Source organism: Esox lucius, chromosome 24, assembly GCF_011004845.1.
Source record: "Esox lucius isolate fEsoLuc1 chromosome 24, fEsoLuc1.pri, whole genome shotgun sequence".
NCBI lineage: Eukaryota > Metazoa > Chordata > Actinopteri > Esociformes > Esocidae > Esox > Esox lucius.
In genome coordinates this window covers 12612231-12632217 of record NC_047592.1, presented here as the reverse complement: position 1 = coordinate 12632217, position 19987 = coordinate 12612231, and the positions used below count along the sequence as shown (strand labels likewise).

Sequence of the window (19987 nt, the reverse complement as noted above, 5' to 3'; positions counted from 1 at the left end):
AATATACTTTTAGTGTTGAAGCATAATCCTAGATGTTTCATTTTTTAGCTTTGTAGATTTGTGCAGAAGAAATATACTGCAGTCCCCAGACACAGCAAATTAAATGCCTTAAGACTTCCCCCCAATAAACTAGAAAACCATGTCATGTTTCTGGGTTCCATCAAAACATGTCAGTTTAAACACACTACCATAAAAACACTATTTTAATCAAAGATGTCTGTCGCTCTAACATATTTTTTTTGTCCTTAGCATTGTATGAGGAGATGGTTTAAAATGAGTGAGTTTGACCATACAGCTTAACAGTCAAAAGTGGAAAAACTAGTCTAACATCCTAAGAAACGAAATATCCCTTTAAAACACCATCTCTAATTAAGCCCAAATTGGGAAATACGCCAAGCAAAAATCCCAGTATGAAAAATATGTTGAGCTGATATCATGAAGAGATATAAGATTTCATCCCGGGAGGCAGCTCATTTCCAGCTGAAAACTGCACAAACCAAAGCAGAGGGCGGCCAATTCAAATGAGCTCTGATTGAATTGAATTAATGAGAGACGGAGGGAGGGCGGGATGGATGTAGAGAAGGGCTGTTTCAACACATCAAACGTCTGTCTTCCCTACATCGCTGGATCTGCCCGGCCCACAAAGCCACTTATTAATTGGCGCATGAATCATGATGTTGTTATTTGATTACAGCAGGTGGAGACAGACAAACCCACTTGTGCCTTACAGCAAATTAGACCGCATCACCTATGGCAACCAGAAACAGTTTATGGAAATAGAGGGGAGGTTTACTTTGGTTGCCTTCTAAGGTAAAAACGTTTCCAAAACTACAATTAATTCAAAGCGAGAAGCTAGCAATCATTAGTAAAGTGACAGCCAGACTACCAAACAATATGGTACGTATGCATTTACCCAAACACCATTAACATGCTCCCAGTTATGGCACCAGAACCCACGATGGGTCTGATGTTCATCGTATATGAAATGCCAGTACGCAAAATAAAAGCGGTTTCCATGTGTGGTTCCAGGTGTTTTAGTGGATGCTGGGATAGCACGCCAAACCAAACAGATTACAGGCTTCTGATGCCTCAACTGTCAGGAGCACTAATACGGGGAAAACACCTGGGTCCCTTCACCGGTTTGGCTCACCAGGGGAAATAGTCCATTCATTTTGTTCCCACTCCTCTTCATCAACACTTATCTTCCCATGTCTGGCGACATGCCAAGCTTGTCAGTATAGGGGAGGTGAGTACCGCTTGACAGAGCTAGAGACGTGACATGACCTCACCTTTCAAATCACAGTCAGCATTGCCCAGGGAGGAAATTAGCTTTTTTTTTCTTTTCTTTTTTTTGCATCAGCGAATTGGCGAATTACTCCCAAGGTAATTTACAGGGGAACCAAATCAGCAGTGTCAGTGGCCGGGGCTGTATCGACTGCCTGAGTAACAACTAAAGCCTGCTACTCTTGCCCCCGAAACGACAAAAGCCCCTTTAAATGAATGAATTGGATGTAGCTCATGCAGGTTTGGGATCGGAACATTAAGAAAGACAAACTGTGGCAGAAGCTTTCCATATTCACAGTGCTACAAGACAGACAGGCGCTACAAGACAGACAGACAGGCGCTACAAGACAGACAGGCAACATTATAAAGTGAGTCTCAGTGACTCGCTCATTAACTGTTGATTCACACACTTGGAACATGGAGGTAAAGTGACTTTTCATCCAACCGGGGGTTTAATTTAATTAAACGCTACTCAATTCATTAAGTGCTGAGCCTTAGCAAACCCTAAAACAACAAGATAAAAAAAATAACACTGCTCTTCAGGGTCTTCAGGGCTTGAAACCAAGCTCCAGTAACAGAATTCTAGTTGACTACGGGGATGTACATTTATCTTCAGCCCAAACAAGTCTACGGATAATTCAAGTCTACGGATAATTCAAGTTTAGGGCATGTGGTTTGATGACTTTGTTATTGTTGTTAAAATCCTTTTTACAGAGAAACAAATACCACATCATCTTAACGCTGTGGTCTGGGTCTTTTTTGCTTCCATTTCGGAGTGGATTTGTAATAAGTTGTTTATATGTGCATACTCTACGCATAGGATCAACACAATACCTCTGGGAGTGGTTTTGATTGACGTGGGGCAAATATTGGCACATATTGGCCACACTATTCGGGGACGGGCACTTTTACAACCAGGAGTAATAAATTACAGAACCCATCTTAAAGAGCCAAATGTATCGAGGAAAAAAGAAACAAATACAAGATGTTCATGAAAGACTCTCTAGACGTGAACTCAGTTGAAGAGTATGTCCTGCATTGAATCTTTAAACCACGGACGGTTCGAGCCAGAGGACAGCCTAGGGAGTTGGAGGCTACTGCTGTAGCGGCAGGGAGGGAGGGGGAGAGAGAGAGAGAGAGAGGGGGGGGGGGAGAGAGAGTGATTTAGAGCAAGTCGGGCTTTGTTCATCTATGCGTCACGTTGACATTGTTTGGCTGCGTCCTCCCCTTTCATCTCCCCACTCTTCGCCTGATGGCAACCCGCTTGCGCCTCAGTGTCTCTCTGGGGACTTTATCGGCCAAAACTAACACCCCGACGGCCCCCTCATACCACCCGGACACAGACACGTGCACACACTCTATGAGAGGCACGCACTCCCAATCTTTCTCTCTCGCTCTCAATGCCGCTCGGTCCCGCTGTACATCTTCCTGGCTAGCCCCCCCCCCCCCCCCCCCCCCCCCCCCCCCACACTGCTCCGCTCGCTCTTGCGTTCACTCTTTTTTTTCAAAACGCACACGCACGCCTCCAGAGTTGGCATGACTCAACTTGCCCCGGCCTCAACAAAGTTTAATTGAGGTCAACGGAAAGAGAAGGAATAGCCTTTTCTCACACGGATGACTGACGCAGCACGGACAACATCCAACAGCAACACCTGACTGCGCACGGGGAGAACCCGACTTTAGACTCACCGCCAAGTGAACATCTTGTTTTTATTCTCTGCCCTTCTTGACTTTGATTTTTCAGACATAGTACCTTGTCTGTACATTTCATATGAATTTTCCTTGACTGAAGTACAAAAGTCACCTAAAAATACCATCCATCTTGACCTGCTTTGATCTTTTTTAAATAATCCGGACCAGGATACCAAATAAATTAACACTGTGGGCCACATTCAGTCTTTAACAAGGTCTTCAAGGCCGCAGTAGAAATCTTTATACGCTACTACCTCACCGTCCTATTCTGTATTTGAATTTAAGACGCTACCTGAATCTCTAGATATCATTTTGCTGATTACTAGCAAGGTGGACACAGAAACTGCCTCCTTTCCAGCCATTAAATCAACCCAAACGTAACCCTAAACAAACATTTCGCCAGTATATTTTCCAGAGGTTTTCCTATGACAAAGGCGAGCGTCTTTTTACGAGAATAAATAGGAAAAAAACCCACCTATTGTTGCAATGAACAGGGAAAACTCCCAATGTTCTGACATGAAAAGGCATCTAGGCCGGATCTTAATTGCATCAACGGTGCTGTTGTTAGCACAGACGGTGTAAACACAGCACAATGCACAACAACGACGTCGCCCTCCTGTTGACAACCACAGCTCATAATAGTCTCCTCAGCCACAACACTGTGTGGACTGCCAGCACGAACGTAACAGAAAACCAGTGGGCGAGGCCTTCATTTTGTTTGTCAATGGGAGAAGGACCTCATGAGCGAACAGGAAAGCACTTAATCTGTTTTGACCTCAATCAGTCGACACAGAGATTAAAACTCCCGACGCTCGCTCACACTCTGCCCAACATTCCAAAGGGCGCCCTATTCATATGCGGTGCCCGTTAGGGTCTGGTCGCAGTAGTGCTCGACGGAGGGAACAGGATGCCGTTTGGGACTCGGGACTCTTGCTCTCTTCATGTTGTGTATTTACCGGCAGCGGCCACAGAGAAGACAGGGACTGGGAGCTAGACAAGTCGTTTTCTGCAGCAGGAGGAACAAATATTGGATAATGCATTTTACATAAAGCCCATATTGGCTGGGTGTGAAAACCTGTTCGTTTGTTACGAACTAAAAGATCCGGCAGTGCGTGTGTGTGGGAATTGGGCAATGTGTGTGGGAATTGGGCAATGTGTGTGGGAATTGAGCAATGTGTGTGGGAATTGGGCAATGTGTGTGGGAATTGGGCAATGTGTGTGGGAATTGGGCAATGTGTGTGGGAATTGGGCAATGTGTGTGGGAATTGAGCAATGTGTGTGGGAATTGGGCAATGTGTGTGGGAATTGAGCAATGTGTGTTGGAATTGGGCAATGTGTGTGGGAATTGGGCAATGTGTGTGGGAATCGGGAAATGTGTGTGGAAATTGGGCAATGTGTGTGGGAATCGGGCAATATCTGAGGGAACGCAGGTAAGGAACAGGTCTTAAAACGTTCTCTGTGGGCTTGGTAAAAAGTCCACAAGTGCTAGGACCTCAGCTACTTGTTTGACAAAAACCCCATGCATTCTTTTTGTTTTAATCCATACTGGATGTCTAATACCACAAATGGGGAAAATTAATAATTATATATATACACACCGATCTGCCATAACATTATGACCACCTGCGTGGGTCCCCCTTTTGCCGCCAAAACAGCCCTGACAGCATGGACTCCACTAGACCTCTGAAGGTGTGCTGTGGTATCTGGCTCTAAAACGTTAGCAGCAGATCCTTAAGTTGCGAGGCGGGGCCTCCATAGATCAGACGTGTTCGTCCAGCACATGATCATCCCACAGATGCTTGACTAGATTGAGATCTGGGGAATTTGGAGGCCAAGTCAACACCATGAACTCGTTGTTGTGTCCCTTAAACTATTCCTGAACCATTTTTGCTTTGTGGCAGGGCGCATTATCCTGCTGAAAGAGGCCAATGCCATCAGGGAATACTGTTGCCATGAAAGGGTGCACATGGTCTGCAACAATGCTCAGGTAGGTGGTACGTGTCAAAGTAACATGCACATGAATGGCAGGATCAAGGTTTCCCAGCAGAACATTGCTCAAAGCATCACACTGCCTCTGCCGTCTTGCCTTCTTCCCATAGTGCATCCTGGTGCCATGTGTTCTCCAGGTAAGCAACGCACACGCACCCTGCCATCCACGTGATGTAAAAGGATGCACTGTGTGCTGATAGCTTTCTTTCAGTACCATCATTAACTTTTTCAGGAATTTGAGCTACAGTAGCTGGTCTTGTTGGATCGGACCACATGGACCAGCCTTCACTCCCCATGTGCATCAATGAGCCTTGGCCGCCCATGACCCTGTCGCTGGTTCACCGTTTTTCCTTCCTTGATAGATACTGATCACTGCAGACCAGGAACACTCATTTTTTCAGCTTCTAACACATCAACTTTGAGGACAGAATGTTCACTTGCTTCCTAATACATCCCACCCACTGACAGGTGCCATGATAAAGAGATAATCAGTGTTATTCACTTTACCTGTCACTGGTCATAATGTTATGGCTGATTGGTATATATATATACATACACACACACACACATATACACACACAACATTTTCTCTATTACCATGGGCGTCTGTGTGGGCATTAGGGAAACTAATTTGAAGGTATTTACATAAACAACCTTAATTAGCTGATCTGGAAAAGGGAATTTGTGAAAGATGCTACCCAACTTTCACCAACACGTCTCTTGTATGACACGAGGAGTGAACACGCTCGATCGTTGCTACTCTTTGTTCGGGCAGGTCACACCAGACATCCCCATTGTTCAAGTCCCCAACAGGCAAGAGCAAGAAAGAAGTGTCAGTGACTATTCAGTGCTGGACTATGCAATCAGAAATCACGCTACAGGTCTGTTCTGAGGGAAGCCTCTCCAGAGAACATCAGTGACTTGGAATCCGTTACTGGACTTATCAAGGAACACGTGGAGACATTTTTCTGAACAGTGGCTATTAAACACGTCCAAATCAGAGACTGTGGAATCACTGTATTCTTCCTACAAAAGTGAAAGTGTACCATGGCTTCTAAAAACTGATGGGAGATTTGGCCAAGTAGAAACAGGCCAGATAGGGTTCAGGCTCAACTGTACATTAACTACACGTTCTCAGCACAAGGGAAGCAGGACTTTCTCAGTGGCGTTTCCCTGCAGAGTCAGGGACGAAGGTGTCAATGACACACTGCACCCCTCTGTGAGAAGGCTGTTAACACCGCAGTACCCTCAACGTCCGGAAGCTGGGAGACCTGGACCTGAACACCTCGACTTCCTGACCACCGCGACCCCAGGCAGTCAGGGCAACATAAGTGCGCGCTAAGCCCCCTTGTGAATAGGGTCGCTGTGAAGGGAGGTTCGCTCTTCATGTTCCTCAGCCTGTGCATCGCTGAGTACCCCAAATGCTCCAACCACACCGACGCCGCGGTGAAGGAGGCACAAGACATTCGGCATGTCCCAGAATGCACCACTTATAGCATACTGAGTCTGCATCACCCACGGTACTGCAGCTGCAGAGCCCGCGGTCGTACAGCTATTCGGTGCGTGGTGAGGTTGGCCAGAGCCTCTACAAGGGAGCACGATGCCTTCCCTGCAGGATATTTACTCATCACAGTGCCGAAGAAAGGCTACAAAAGATCTTCATGGACATCAGCTACCTGAGCCTTCAGCTGTTTGCGCTGCCAACTAACAGAAAGAGCTGGTTCAGAATAACCATAACCAGGACAGAGAGACAGAGATGTTCTCGCACACAGGGCAGCAGACTGTTAAACAAATTGCCGATCTGTGCAGCCTTTTGACACACACAGTCGTTTTCACTCAGATACTACGCAGACACAAACACAATTCCCCACGCATTCCGGCCACACCGCTGGGCCATGTTCATTGTAATCTCTGGTCTCTTTCTATTTATGCGTATCATGTTTACTCTAGGTTTTTGTCTGCTGCGGTACTTGTAAATATGTAATTTCTAGTTGTGTGGACTTTCTCTTTCTCGTTTTATACATACATTATAGCTTTATTTAACTGACTGCATTGCTTGGGTGCTGATTAGCATTTGGGTACACTCTGCTACTGTATAATGTGTATGCGACCAACCAATCTTTAAACTTGAATTAGAGCCAGTTACAATCAGATCACATCAAAAGTTCACCTGGACAGGCTGAAATTCCAGGCATTTTTTTTCTTCTTCAAACAGCTCTTATACAACGCAAGGGGAAAAGTTAATTATAGTCATTTTCAGATTTCTATTCATACTGATCTAATAGTCTAAGAATAGCATAAAAAAATAGATGGGAAATCTGTTTTTGCACCTGTACTGCCACTTCACTTGAGATTCACTAAAGTGTTCTTCAAATGGGTTATAAACATACTGTTTCATTGGAAGTACAGTAATCTCCATCTTATGCTTAAGTCATTTATATATTCCAAATTCCATCCTTCCTGTCTAACGCAATTTTTGCAACAGTTTAATATCCGAGGGGTAAAAACCATGAATTAATACCAATGAAGTCCCCAAGCAGTTGTGTTTACTTACATAATGAAGAACACTAATTATTCAAACGTGTAAATTAAAATGGGTTTTCATGCATTTGCATATGTACTCCGTTAATCAAGTTAAAAAAGTCATATTTCATATTTATATTAATAGCAACATAACATCTAAATATCCAACAGTATGGAACGCAAGTGGTTTAGCAAAACGTTCAACCATTAAGAGATTGATCTGATAATTCAACACACCGTTGAACAATGCTAAATTGTGACAGCAAATTACATGACACTCTCCCAATACAATAAAATACACCTTCCCCAAATATCAACACACAGCCCCATATCCAAAAAATAACCACTAATACAATGACACACTCCCAGTACAGTATAATAATCCTTCCCCAAATATAAATGCATGCACCCTATACGAAAACATAACCACGAATACAATGATGCACTCCCAATACAAATATTCACCCCTATAACGCACAACATAACCGGTAACATTAGCAGACAACGGAAAGGGTACAAGCAGCGTGCCGCTGACTGGATGCACAGTCTGTTCCTCAGGGTGAACAGTACATGACAGTCCAGTACCCAGCTATTTAGCTACGGTTTCAAAGAAAAGGCAAAGCGAAATAACGAGACCCAGACATGTTTTTTGCCCTTACTGTTGCAATCATTTAAACAAACGTACACAAATTTGTGGTGGTTGCGGCAAAGAGTTGCATATTTTGCAAAGTTTCATGTCGTAAAAAGTCGACAACATATTCCAAAATATCTAAGAGTGGAGCTTATCTAGCTCTTGCTGGTGATGTCCACGCTTTAGAGATTTGATCATGTTCCCAAATTAAAGATTCACATTTACAAAACGAATGCTTTAAATAACCGGACAAATTGCCTAGACTGCAAGCTGGCGAAGGTTTAAATCTTCTCTGGATATTACCTGATCTAATTCGACGCATTCAAGATTAATAGTCGACCCAGTAGGCCGCTGCCACCGTCTATCCATTCGATCTTTCGTACACAAAGCCAACCTCCTCGCGACATTCTAAATGCAAATACGATGTATCTAAGGCCGACATCAGCAAGACGTATGTGTGCTATCGGGGGTGATCTCATATGAATGTCTCTGATAATAATACATATAAATGGGTTCAATTATGCGACTTGAATTGTTTACACTCATTTTAATTCCTTCACATAGCAGCAATAAAATCAACAATAAAATTCACCCTGAATAACAGACTGTGCATCCAATCAGCGATGAGAGTGTTGTGCCTACTCAATCCGTTGTGACTTAACGTTGTCTTTTCGTATTAGGGGGTGTGTGTGTTCATATTTTGGAAAGGTGTTCTGTATTGTTTTGGGAGTGTGGTTATGTTGTTTGGTATTGGGGGGAGTATTTGTATTGGGGGGTGTCATCGTGTTAGTGGTTATGTTGTTCGGTATTGGGGGGAGTATTTGTATTGGGGGTGTGTCATCGTGTTAGTGGTTATGTTGTTCGGTATTGGGGGGAGTATTTGTATTGGGGGGTGTCATCGTGTTAGTGGTTATGTTGTTCGGTATTGGGGGGAGTATTTGTATTGGGGGGTGTCATCGTGTTAGTGGTTATGTTGTTCGGTATTGGGGGGAGTATTTGTATTGGGGGGTGTCATCGTGTTAGTGGTTATGTTGTTTGGTATTGGGGGGAGTATTTGTATTGGGGGGGTGTCATCGTGTTAGTGGTTATGTTGTTTGGTATTGGGGGGAGTATTTGTATTGGGGGTGTGTCATCGTGTTAGTGGTTATGTTGTTTGGTATTGGGGGGAGTATTTGTATTGGGGGGGTGTCATCGTGTTAGTGGTTATGTTGTTCGGTATTGGGGGGAGTATTTGTATTGGGGGGTGTCATCGTGTTAGTGGTTATGTTGTTCGGTATTGGGGGGAGTATTTGTATTGGGGGTGTCATGTTAGTGGTTATGTTGTTCGGTATTGGGGGGAGTATTTGTATTGGGGGGTGTCATCGTGTTAGTGGTTATGTTGTTCGGTATTGGGGGGAGTATTTGTATTGGGGGGTGTCATCGTGTTAGTGGTTATGTTGTTCGGTATTGGGGGGAGTATTTGTATTGGGGGGTGTCATCGTGTTAGTGGTTATGTTGTTTGGTATTGGGGGGAGTATTTGTATTGGGGGTGTGTCATCATGTTAGTGGTTAGGTTGTTTGGTATTGGGGGGAGTATTTGTATTGGGGGGTGTCATCGTGTTAGTGGTTATGTTGTTTGGTATTGGGGGGAGTATTTGTATTGGGGGTGTGTCATCGTGTTGATGGTTGTGTTTTGCACTTCCGGGCCACTGTATGATTGGGTCAATTTCTAAAACATGTTTCATTAGTTTGTCCCTAAGTCAGGCTGGGGATTGACAAAATGTGACACGTCTTCAAAAGTCCATTTGGCGACAATGAACCACAAAAACACAAGAGGGGACTATTTGCCATGGAGGTGTCACCATTATCCATTATCCACCATTATCCAAGTCAATTATCCAGGGTCTGGCCACAATGGACTATATGTAACACAAACCTTATTCAAACACTGAGCTAGAACACATGCAGTACGGGTTATGTCTCTTTTAGAGGGTCTAATGAGAGATCTCAGGGCCCGGTACTTGATGCGGCTCAGCAGAGTGACATCCTTCTTTCCCTGGGTCTCTCGTTTCACTTCTCTCCCCTCTGCCCATCTCACCAGGCAGAAAGGAGAGCATTATCACAGTGAAAAAGGATCCCCTTCAAGTCCCAATCGGAGTGAACAAGGGCCAGTGATCATGGAGAGAGGGAGTGAGTGTGTGTGTGTGTGTGTGTGTGTGCACGCTTGCGTGTGTGAGCGCAAAAGCCGGGGAGGGGTGGGGGGGGGGGGTCGCACTGGGGAATGTGCACCTGCAATTTTTCTTACTTGACACAGTCAGTCTTTGTGGGGACCCTGGACGCCATATCGCCAGGGCAATCTCAATGGTTTTCCATGGAGAAAATAACGAAGCAGCCTCTTAAAAGGAGCTCTCTGTGTGGAGACGTTCCTAACATTATCTGAATGGAGTGGACATAACGCGGGGGTCATAATAATCAAGCTACAAGGAGGAAGAGCACAGATTTTTTTTAACTTCTAGATGATAGGACCAGGTTCTTGTGGACAGTGATAAAGACAGGTGTCCCATAGACAGATTGAGAGGGAAGCTGAAACAAAACAAACAGATACAGTTGAGTTCAAAAGTTTGCATACCCTTGGAAAACTGGTAATATATGTACCATTTGTAATGAAAACTGACCCCTTTTCAAAAGTCGGCATACTCTCAGATCTTAATTCTGTGTATTGCCCCCTTCAGCATCAATGACAGCATGCAGTCCTTTGTAATAGGTGTCTATGAGGCCCCAAATTCTTGCAGGTGGTATAGCTGCCCATTCATCTCGACAAAATGCCTCCAGGTCATGCAAAGTCTTTGGTCGTCTTGCATGAACCGCACGTTTGAGATCTGCCCAGAGTGGCTCGATGATATTAAGGTCAGGAGACTGTGATGGCCACTCCAGAACCTGCTGTAACCACTGGAGGGTCAGCTTGGCCTTGTGCAGTCATTGTCATGCTGGAAAGTCTAAGATCATCCCATACGCAGCTTTCGTGCAGAAGAATGCAAATTGGCTGCCAGTATCTTCTGATAACATGCTGCATTCATCATTCCATCAATTTTCACAAGATTCTCCTACCTTTAGAGCTCACCCCCCCAAACAACATCAGTGAGCCACCACCATGCTTCACAGTGGGGATGGTATTCTGTTCACTATAGGCCTTGTTGACCCCTCTCCAAACATAACAAATAGTTGTGACCATAAAGCTCTTTTTTGGTCTCGTCATTCCAAATTAGTGTACCAGAGGTTGTGAGGCGTGTCAAGGTGTTGTCGGGCATATTGTTACCAGGCTTTTTTGTGGCATTGGCGCAGTAAGGGCTTCTTTCTGGCAACTCGACCATGCAGCTCATTTTTGTTCAAGATCGTTGTATTGTGCTCCCTGAAACAACCATGTCTTTTTCCAGAAAATCAGTGCCAAAATGTCACAATTTCTGCCAGGGTATTCAAACGTATGAGCACAACCGAACCTAAACACAAAAATGTCTCCAGGAACATCACAGAGGTAAATAAATCACAACGGCGCTGGGAAAATGCTGAAAGTCCAGGCTCTTCATTTATTGTCTTTATTGCCTTCCTTGATGTGTACGGCACAGCGATCAAAAGTGTGTATGCACTTAAAGGGTGGATCAGGGACTGGTAAACTGTTCATTCCCATCATGTCTCCCCACTCCCATGGGCATGCAGCTAACAGCCTTAAGCTGTGCCCTGGGCACTCAGGGAGTGGAATGGTGGGAGGTGACTACACCGGGTGATCCATCAATGGCTAAATTGACAATCTCTCCAGTGGCCCGACAGCTCCCGTGTGGGATCCAGGACAAGCCGTGACCTCGAAGACTGCCTGTACAATCTCTGGGGGGGGGGGGTGGGGGTCTGTGTGTTTATGTTTTTGTCTCTCTCACATCCCCTTCAAGATACCACTCTTCCATACAAGACGCGCACAGATAGCATGAATAAGCTTGACCCTGACATTGTTTCAAACAAACCGCCTCCTCCTATGAGGGAAATCGGTGTGTCTCTTTCACCCTGTCCTCCCTTGCTCCCTTTGCTCGTCTTTTCCTCGAGCACAATTAATAAGGAAATGGAATGGATGGACTGGCGGGCGAGCAGACGGGCGGGGCCACTTCCCAAAGGGGGCCATGGCTTCTCTCTACAATAGAGCCCTTCTTTTGTCAATGGGCTGTATTGAATTCCCTCCGAGGCTACGGTGCCACATTGAAGGCCATCTCCACTATCCCCCCCCCCCCCCCACACACACACACACACACACACACTCACTCACTCACTCTTATTCTCAAGGTCTAAAGGGCTAATCTGTCCCACTGAAACATTTGATCCCAGCCTTCAGCTGCAATGTCGACTTTACGAAACTTTATTTATTGGTATGACTGGGCAACAGTTCTGTCATTGCTTCTAACTAGGCCTGGAGTACAGTGGGGGAAGGAGGGAGAAACCGAGCGGGGGATACATAGAAAGAGAGAGGAAGAGAGAGAAAGAGAGGCAAAGAGAGACTGAGCGTCTCACTTCATAATTGGACTACATTAATTTTACTCTGCACTGAACTTTAGTTTCAGGCAAATGTAATTATACTCTTTGTATTCTTGGTAACAGAAAAAAGAAAAAGTGCTTAAATGATTCCTCGGTGGTGAAGTGGTAAATTACCCTGTGAAAATGTGAGAGGGGGGTACAAGCAGTTTGGATTGACTGATAAGTGATGAATGATTAATCCCTTTCCTGTTACATTGTGGTGTAAAATAAAGGCCTGTTGGTCTGTACTCTCATCAGAGCCACGCAACATCAAGATTATCATTGTTCTCTACGGTGAATCAATTGCCCCAGGTGGGATATACAATACAACCAGCCCACAAAGCCAGGCAAAAATCAATGGTTATACATAGAAACAAAGGTATTTCTTCTTTATTAATAAGATAGTAAATGGACTGAGTGTTCCTATTGTGGCCACCGGCACATGCTATCATTACATTAGGTTGCTTGATACGGTTAGCTTATGTTCCTAAGGTGACCTCTGATTGGTGGAAAATATCACACACCTTAAACGAATGAACCGGGGACAGATTATTTTGTCCTTGAGTTGACGTGACACCATTGTCAGTGGCCCACGTGGAGCCTGTTCACTTGAGCCAACGTAGCAGTTCCAGTCCGCCGGCACAAAAACCAACCGATCAATGTCCATGTAATTGACCTCTGACCCAGGTAGAACAAACGCATGAAGAAAAAAAAACATGGGGCCGCACAACATGCAACATGAAAGAGCACGCCGGCGTGAAGCCGGATTCATCACCATTCTTAAGGCAAACGCAAGGCCCAACCCCACGTCCAACTTGCATGGGCCGTGCCCAGGTGCGGATAGAGCCGTGATCGGCATAATTAGGCAAAGCACACTGCATGACCGCATTGGAGGGTTTAAATCACTGTTGCCGCAATGACATAGGCCCAGAGGATAAAGGATGGCCTTCGCTTTTTCCTCCCCACCCACGTTCAGCCACTTTGTGAATACAGTATGGGGTGTGGGGGAGCTTACAGGGCCAATCCTATGAGGAATTGGGAGATTTGCATAAATAGGGGATGTTGTTGTCCCAGCAGTATGTATATCAGGCCTGGTGAATTGTAACACCTACTGTATTTTTTAGCAGACCATTGTGACATGCAAATAAGGCACATACGTAATGTGTTTCGTTGTTTTACGGGTTCGTGCGGTTGCTTGTATTGTGTCTTAACCACCTTGTGTGTGGTTGACACCCAGATCTGTCCTCGCAGCTAAATACCAAATGATGCAAATATTGTATTGTGACGCGCTCTCAATTCATGGTTTATCCACTTTGCTTCCTAGCTGCCAATTTATGGCGCGCCTGCCACTTTTCAGCCAACCCCCGGACCTCTGAACAGGAGACGATGTGGCAGGGTTTAGGGTCACCGTGTAATATTTATCAGCCTAGCCCGTTGGCCGCGACGCGTACACATCACTCTGTCTAATGTAAACCAACATCCTCTGCCACTTGACCCCGTCGTCGATATCTGTTCTCATTAAACACCATTCCACACGCCACAAAACACTTTAAATGGCATCACCCGACACTTACCGAATTATGCGGAGGGAGCAGCGTGCGGGGGCGCCGGTCCTAATTCATTCATTTGCGATCAAACTATAAAACTTGTGGGGGGGGTATATTACCCAGTGAGCCCAAAAGCCCGGCGGCCCGGCAGCTTAATGTTGCCGTCATTCGTTTCACTCGGGTTCTGGGCTCTGACAGCACTTTGGCAGTGCCCAAGGCAGACGATGGACGCCACGAGAACGCGAAAGCCACTCTCCTCTTAAGTACGAGTAGGAAGGAACCATGTATTGATTTTCTTGCTAGGTATGCAAGACGAGACGGACAGAGAGGCTGTTGCAAAGCGCTAGGCAAGATATTGGGAGGGGAATTACACCATTTCCAAAATTGAATTAGAATATAACACAAAGAGACCTGGATTATGCACATTTAGGTTATCCAAAAACTAATAATTCTATGGAAATGAGGCAGCAAAGGGTGGAACGAGCTGGAAATACTGACACAGCAGGAACATTGCTGCATTCAGTAAACAGAGATATGGAATAAGCTGTCATCCAATTGACAACTGTTTTGTAAACCTAAAGGAAGTGCTTGTCTACTCATAAATATTTTTACCATCTGTGCAATTTCTGTAATTTTAGCGTGATACAAATGTCAACTAAATCAACAAAGAAAGCGCTAGCACTTCATGCCAAAGAGAGTTTAAAAGTTATATTAATATTTTGGAAATTCAAAAAATAAAAACCTGCAGCAGTTCCGTCTTGCGCATATAGTAAATAGAAAGTGAATTTGGGGCGATTGAATGGCACGGCATAAAAGTCAGCAGTGTCATTGCATACAGAAGTTCAAATAGATGATCGGGATATACTGGCAATATCAATGTTTTTAGAAATGTTTTTGTACAACACTCACCTGTCTGTTAAGCAGCCTTTTATCAATGCTTCACATTATTTACAATGGGTTTCTCTTCTAAACATATTGTGTTTTGGTCTTTCTAAACATAGTGTGTCTTTAACATAACAATGGTTGATGGATGTGGTGGATCGTCATTTATCATATCTTAGGTTGATTTAGGTTTTCCTGAAGCAATTCTTGATATTGTGTGTCTAACCAAAAAGGCCTGATTCCAATAATGAGCTGGATGACAAAGCTAAATCAGGTTAGCCACAACCAGGGTTGGAGAGAGAATCTAGAGGATCTCCAGGAAGAGCATAGAGCCCTTTTGAATACTATTTGAGCAAACTTGAATAATGCATTCCTAATGTACAATGCCTCCTGCTGACATATATATATATATATATATATTTATATATTTTACAAATGGCAATGTGTTATGATACTGTATTTCACAAAAGACATCGGCAATATCTGAAAATCGATTTCAGAGTCTATTACGCTGACAACGTTATGTGTATCCTCTGGTCAATTATCTTCTCCAAAGTGTTTTTACCTGAAATATACAAGTTATGACTTGCTAGTATGTTCAGATTCCCCAAAAAGCTGGCCAGGGTAATTAGATACATTTGTGAGACATCATTATGTACATATCTGTGAGACATCAAAGTTGTGATTCTGCATGCAAATGTAATGTCTACAATCAGTCTTTGTTCTTTTTGCTGGCATCAGCGTCTCATTCAGGGGGAAACAACAGAAGGGAGACATATAAAGAACTGGTCCAGTTTGCCGATGGACCTTTCACACTGCTGGTACAACCCACTCACTGATGCCCATTACGTTCCACGCTTTGCAAACGCTGCATAATCACAACAAAACTGAACACGCCCCAGTAGGCTTCCTTGAAGTTTCTATTTTAATACTTTTTTTTTTAAATGGCAGCGAGGAAAGTCATTTGTTTAATTAATTAGGCAAATCAGACAACTGCAGCGGTGCCCTGGTGGACAGCACTGTATGCCCCGGCAAACGGAAATTAATTAAGGGATGTCAGGCATGGACACGGCGAGACTGACACCAAACAATTCCCAGACGTTTGTATGGAGCCAATAGGATCGGATTAGCATTAGCGCATTTCTAAAGGATGGCTATGGCCAAGTATGCAAGGGTAATATCCTCTGCTGACATTTCACTCTGGCTTCGGGGAGCGCTTCAAATTAACATACAATATGCAGACGATGAGCGGTGCAAATGACTAGCGTTCATCCATGCGCGCGAGACAGAGTGCGTACTGTATGCGCGCCAGGGCCTTACGGTTCACGAGTGCGTGAGCTCTCTCTGTGCGTCATCGTCCTCATCTCTTTCTGTGTGGGTGTGCGTCTGCAGGACTTGGGAACTACTGCCAGGATGGTCAAATAGCTGCAAATAGCTCGGAGCCGCACGATGCTCGGTCACTCACTCACATTCGGATGTATGCACTGGTCTGTTATTATAAGAAATGCACGTCAGTTTCACAATTCTCCTGTCTTGTGGAGTAGTCCATAGGGCATTCTCCGTTATTATTATTCCTTCTCCATCGTTCTCCTGGGATGGAATAAACATGCAATTCTTCCCAGGGTATTGCACGGAGACATTAACATGTGGCGGGAGGGTCTGGCATGGGGGTTTGGCTTGCTCTCAGGTACCCAATGAGGAGAACGTGTGTGTATGTGCGCGTGTGTGTGCGTTTGTGTCTGTGCTCGTGTGCATGTTTTCGCACTTCGTAACAGAGCGTGTTACACGTCTAACCGCATCTTTGTCACCTTGTGTGTTTTCCTCCTTCCTCCCTACCCCTTCCTTTCGGTTTCTCCTCATCTTCGAATCCGTCACCGAGTTAATCCCGGGAATGTTTCCGAGATCCTGGCCTCTCCGCGCCGACGTTACCCCGAGGGCATCCCCGTGTTCCCCCCTCGTCTCCTCTCCTCTCTTCATCTGGCTTTAAGTGGGAACACGTTGACGGAAAAGCATGGAGGCAGGCCGAGGAGCCGCTCGCACGTTCCAACTGGGACCCTATTCCCTTCCCAGTGCACTACCACAGACCAGGGTCCTGGGGAGCCGTTCCAAATGGGACCCTATTCCCTTCCCAGTGCACTACCACAGACCAGGGTCCTGGGGAGCCGTTCCAAATGGGACCCTATTCCCTTCCCAGTGCACTACCACAGACCAGGGTCCTGGGGAGCCGTGACGTAGGGCAGTGTATTGGGAATAGGCTGCCGTTTGGGATGCGGTTAGTCTGTTGTCGCGATAGGGCCCTATTTACCTCCTCGGTCTGAACATATTGGGAGTGGAGGCGACAAGGGACCCTAACTGGATTACCAACCCAAAGTAGGCCAGCGTCCCCCGGAGTACCCATCTCAAAGCACCCCTGGGAGAGACGCAGGCCGTGGAGAGGACAGAAACCCCTTGTGCGTGCTTTAAAACGGTAACCCCCGAAATAGAAGGATTACACAACATCTAGGAACTATTCATCCGACAGCGTCTGTAATATAAGGGTTAGCTGGCCGTTGGTGTGTGTTGACTAAACCGTGGAATGACCGCCATTAATAATAGCTTTCGAATAACTGTCGGGATTGGCGTCACATTTGGTTACGTTGATTTAACGTTGTCCACGGGCAGGTCCGGGATTCCCATTCCACAAATCCGCCCCACGTTCATCCACCCACCAATGACCATTCCGAGAACATTACAAGTACACCAACAGTAGTCATGAAGGCAATAAGCCAGGTTCCAAATATTCCGACTATGGTTATAGGGTTATTAGGGTTTGTGACAATATTAAGGGCTTCATTTAATTCAGGGCTTTAAAAAAAAATGACAACATCAATACTGCCAGTAATAATATGTATAATAGTCATGATTAGAAAATATTTTTCCATTGTGGAATGAGAATGATGGCATCAGAGCAACACACATCCTATTGTCGACACAGTATATCTCACGGGCTCTTTCAGCGGGTCGGCACTAAATTAGCAACTTCATGATGTCTCTGTTCCCCCGTGGATCAATACAGCAATACAAAGACAAATGTGTGACACACCGGAGTCACGTGACCCCACTCCCAATGAACAATAGAGCAAAAACAATTATAACGGAGGGCTAGCTTTGATTAGTGTGCCGGTAAAGCGATCTGCAGCCTAGTCCAGAAATATGGTACCAAAACAATTCAATTACATTGAAATCCCCAGCTAATGGTTTTCACTATCAAATTAGCATCTTTATGGACCATTGCACATTGTCTTCCTCCGTTCCCAAACCTAAGATGATTTTGCCGCAGAAACAATTGACAGGGACAACAGGAAACTGTTGAAATCTGAGGTGGATGCAATTCATTTCCGATTATATTTGCTGTTATTTATCAAATGCCTGCGAAGTGATTTCAATGTCCTAACACGCACACTTCTTTATTATGCTTTTTCCTAAACCGACACTGTGTGACTGTTCCTCTACTGTTTATTTTTCTATCGTCAGGAGAGCGACAAAAATAGACCTGGCGACCAGGGACATACAGGGGACAATGACTCAACCTCCTGACGTTTTAACAACTCTTTCCCTTTTTTCTTCTTGGGTGGACAGAGCGAAATCGGGATAGAAGGAAGAGGTGAAGACAGAGAGGTACTAGTTTACAGAGAAAGCCAGGTACAGAAGGACACCTATGAGCCAGGGAGGGAGGGAAAAATCAGAGGCGCGGAAGGGCGAGAGATTTGGGGAAGAACACGTAGTCATTCACCATAAGGGGAAAGGTAAAAGGCAGCTCTCCGAGCGGTCAGAACAGAGTTCTTTTGGTTCGGCGGGAAACACTGGAAGACATGCTGAGACAACCACCAGAAGGACCGGGGCCGGTGGCCGTTCAGGGCTTACCCAGAGCAGCTGGCGCAAACAGGCTGGCGAGGAGGAGCAGGCGTGCTGTCCACATGGCCCCTCCGCCCGTCTGCCGATCCACCCGATTGAGGGGTCAGGCCTTCCCTGGTTAGCCTGAGGGGAGCACTCGCCCAGCTGCACGGCAGTCCTGTCACGCTCCCTCTCTTACGGTCCTGTCCTGGAGAAGGAGGGGAAAACATATTTAGGGATAAAGTGTTGAGAACTAGGTGGTTTTGGTTCTTGGTCAGGCGTTGCTGTAAAACCGGGGTGCTCCTCTGAAATGCCCATGTTTATGATACACACTGGTCCGCTGAAGGCCACACCTATAGCAGAACTACATTCAATTGTGACGTACTGACACAAACTCCAGGGTAGAATGGTCTCGATGAAGTCAACAGCGCTTGTGTCTTTAAGAGTCGTTTGTGTATTCTTTCACCAACTGTCACTAAATGAGATGCAGCTGGGGCCAGAGTGTTTGGGAGCACTCAGTCGTGTATCACTACAAGATTCTGGGTCACGGGCGATGGCTTAGATTGACATTTGTCCATTTTGTGTCAACCAGCCCCAGTTACTCCCACAGAGAGCTGCACACTCACAGCTCACAGCACACACTATTCCAGTCAGTCTCTGGAAGTGTATTTTTGGACAGCTGATGATGATTGCTACTGGAACAGAGGGTGTCATTTTTTTCCCCCTTTCCAGTGGGTGTGAGCTTTGCAACGTCACATTGGAGACGTGTTGGTCCTACAGCGCTTCACAAATAGCCACTGTGGTCTGGCCGCGTTCCCGATTATCAGAAAACAAAATAGCCTCGGGTACAATTGTATAGAGCAACGCGGAGCCGCTGTGACCAATTGACCTGCAATAACCACATTTGAGTGCTGTAACTGGTGAACTTGTGTCCTTGACAGAATAAAACATGGCAAACCTTCGATACAAATAATAGAATTGTAAAATTGTGGATCAGGTGGTAGAGCATGATACCTACAATGCCAGGGTTTAC

The 19987-nt window shown here is 45.4% G+C and overlaps 1 protein-coding gene across 13 annotated transcripts in view; it reads right to left on the bottom strand.

Moving 5' to 3' along the window:
* Positions 1-19987, bottom strand: part of LOC105020624 (adhesion G protein-coupled receptor L3) — a 253307-nt gene that overhangs the window by 165762 nt on the left and 67558 nt on the right. For all 13 annotated transcript variants that reach the window (XM_020043547.3, XM_020043551.3, XM_020043555.3 and 10 more), the window contains exon 3: positions 18985-19162. In XM_020043547.3, coding sequence (XP_019899106.2) covers positions 18985-19039 — 55 coding nt within the window. In that variant the 5' untranslated portion in view covers positions 19040-19162. The remainder of the gene's footprint in view (positions 1-18984; positions 19163-19987) is intronic.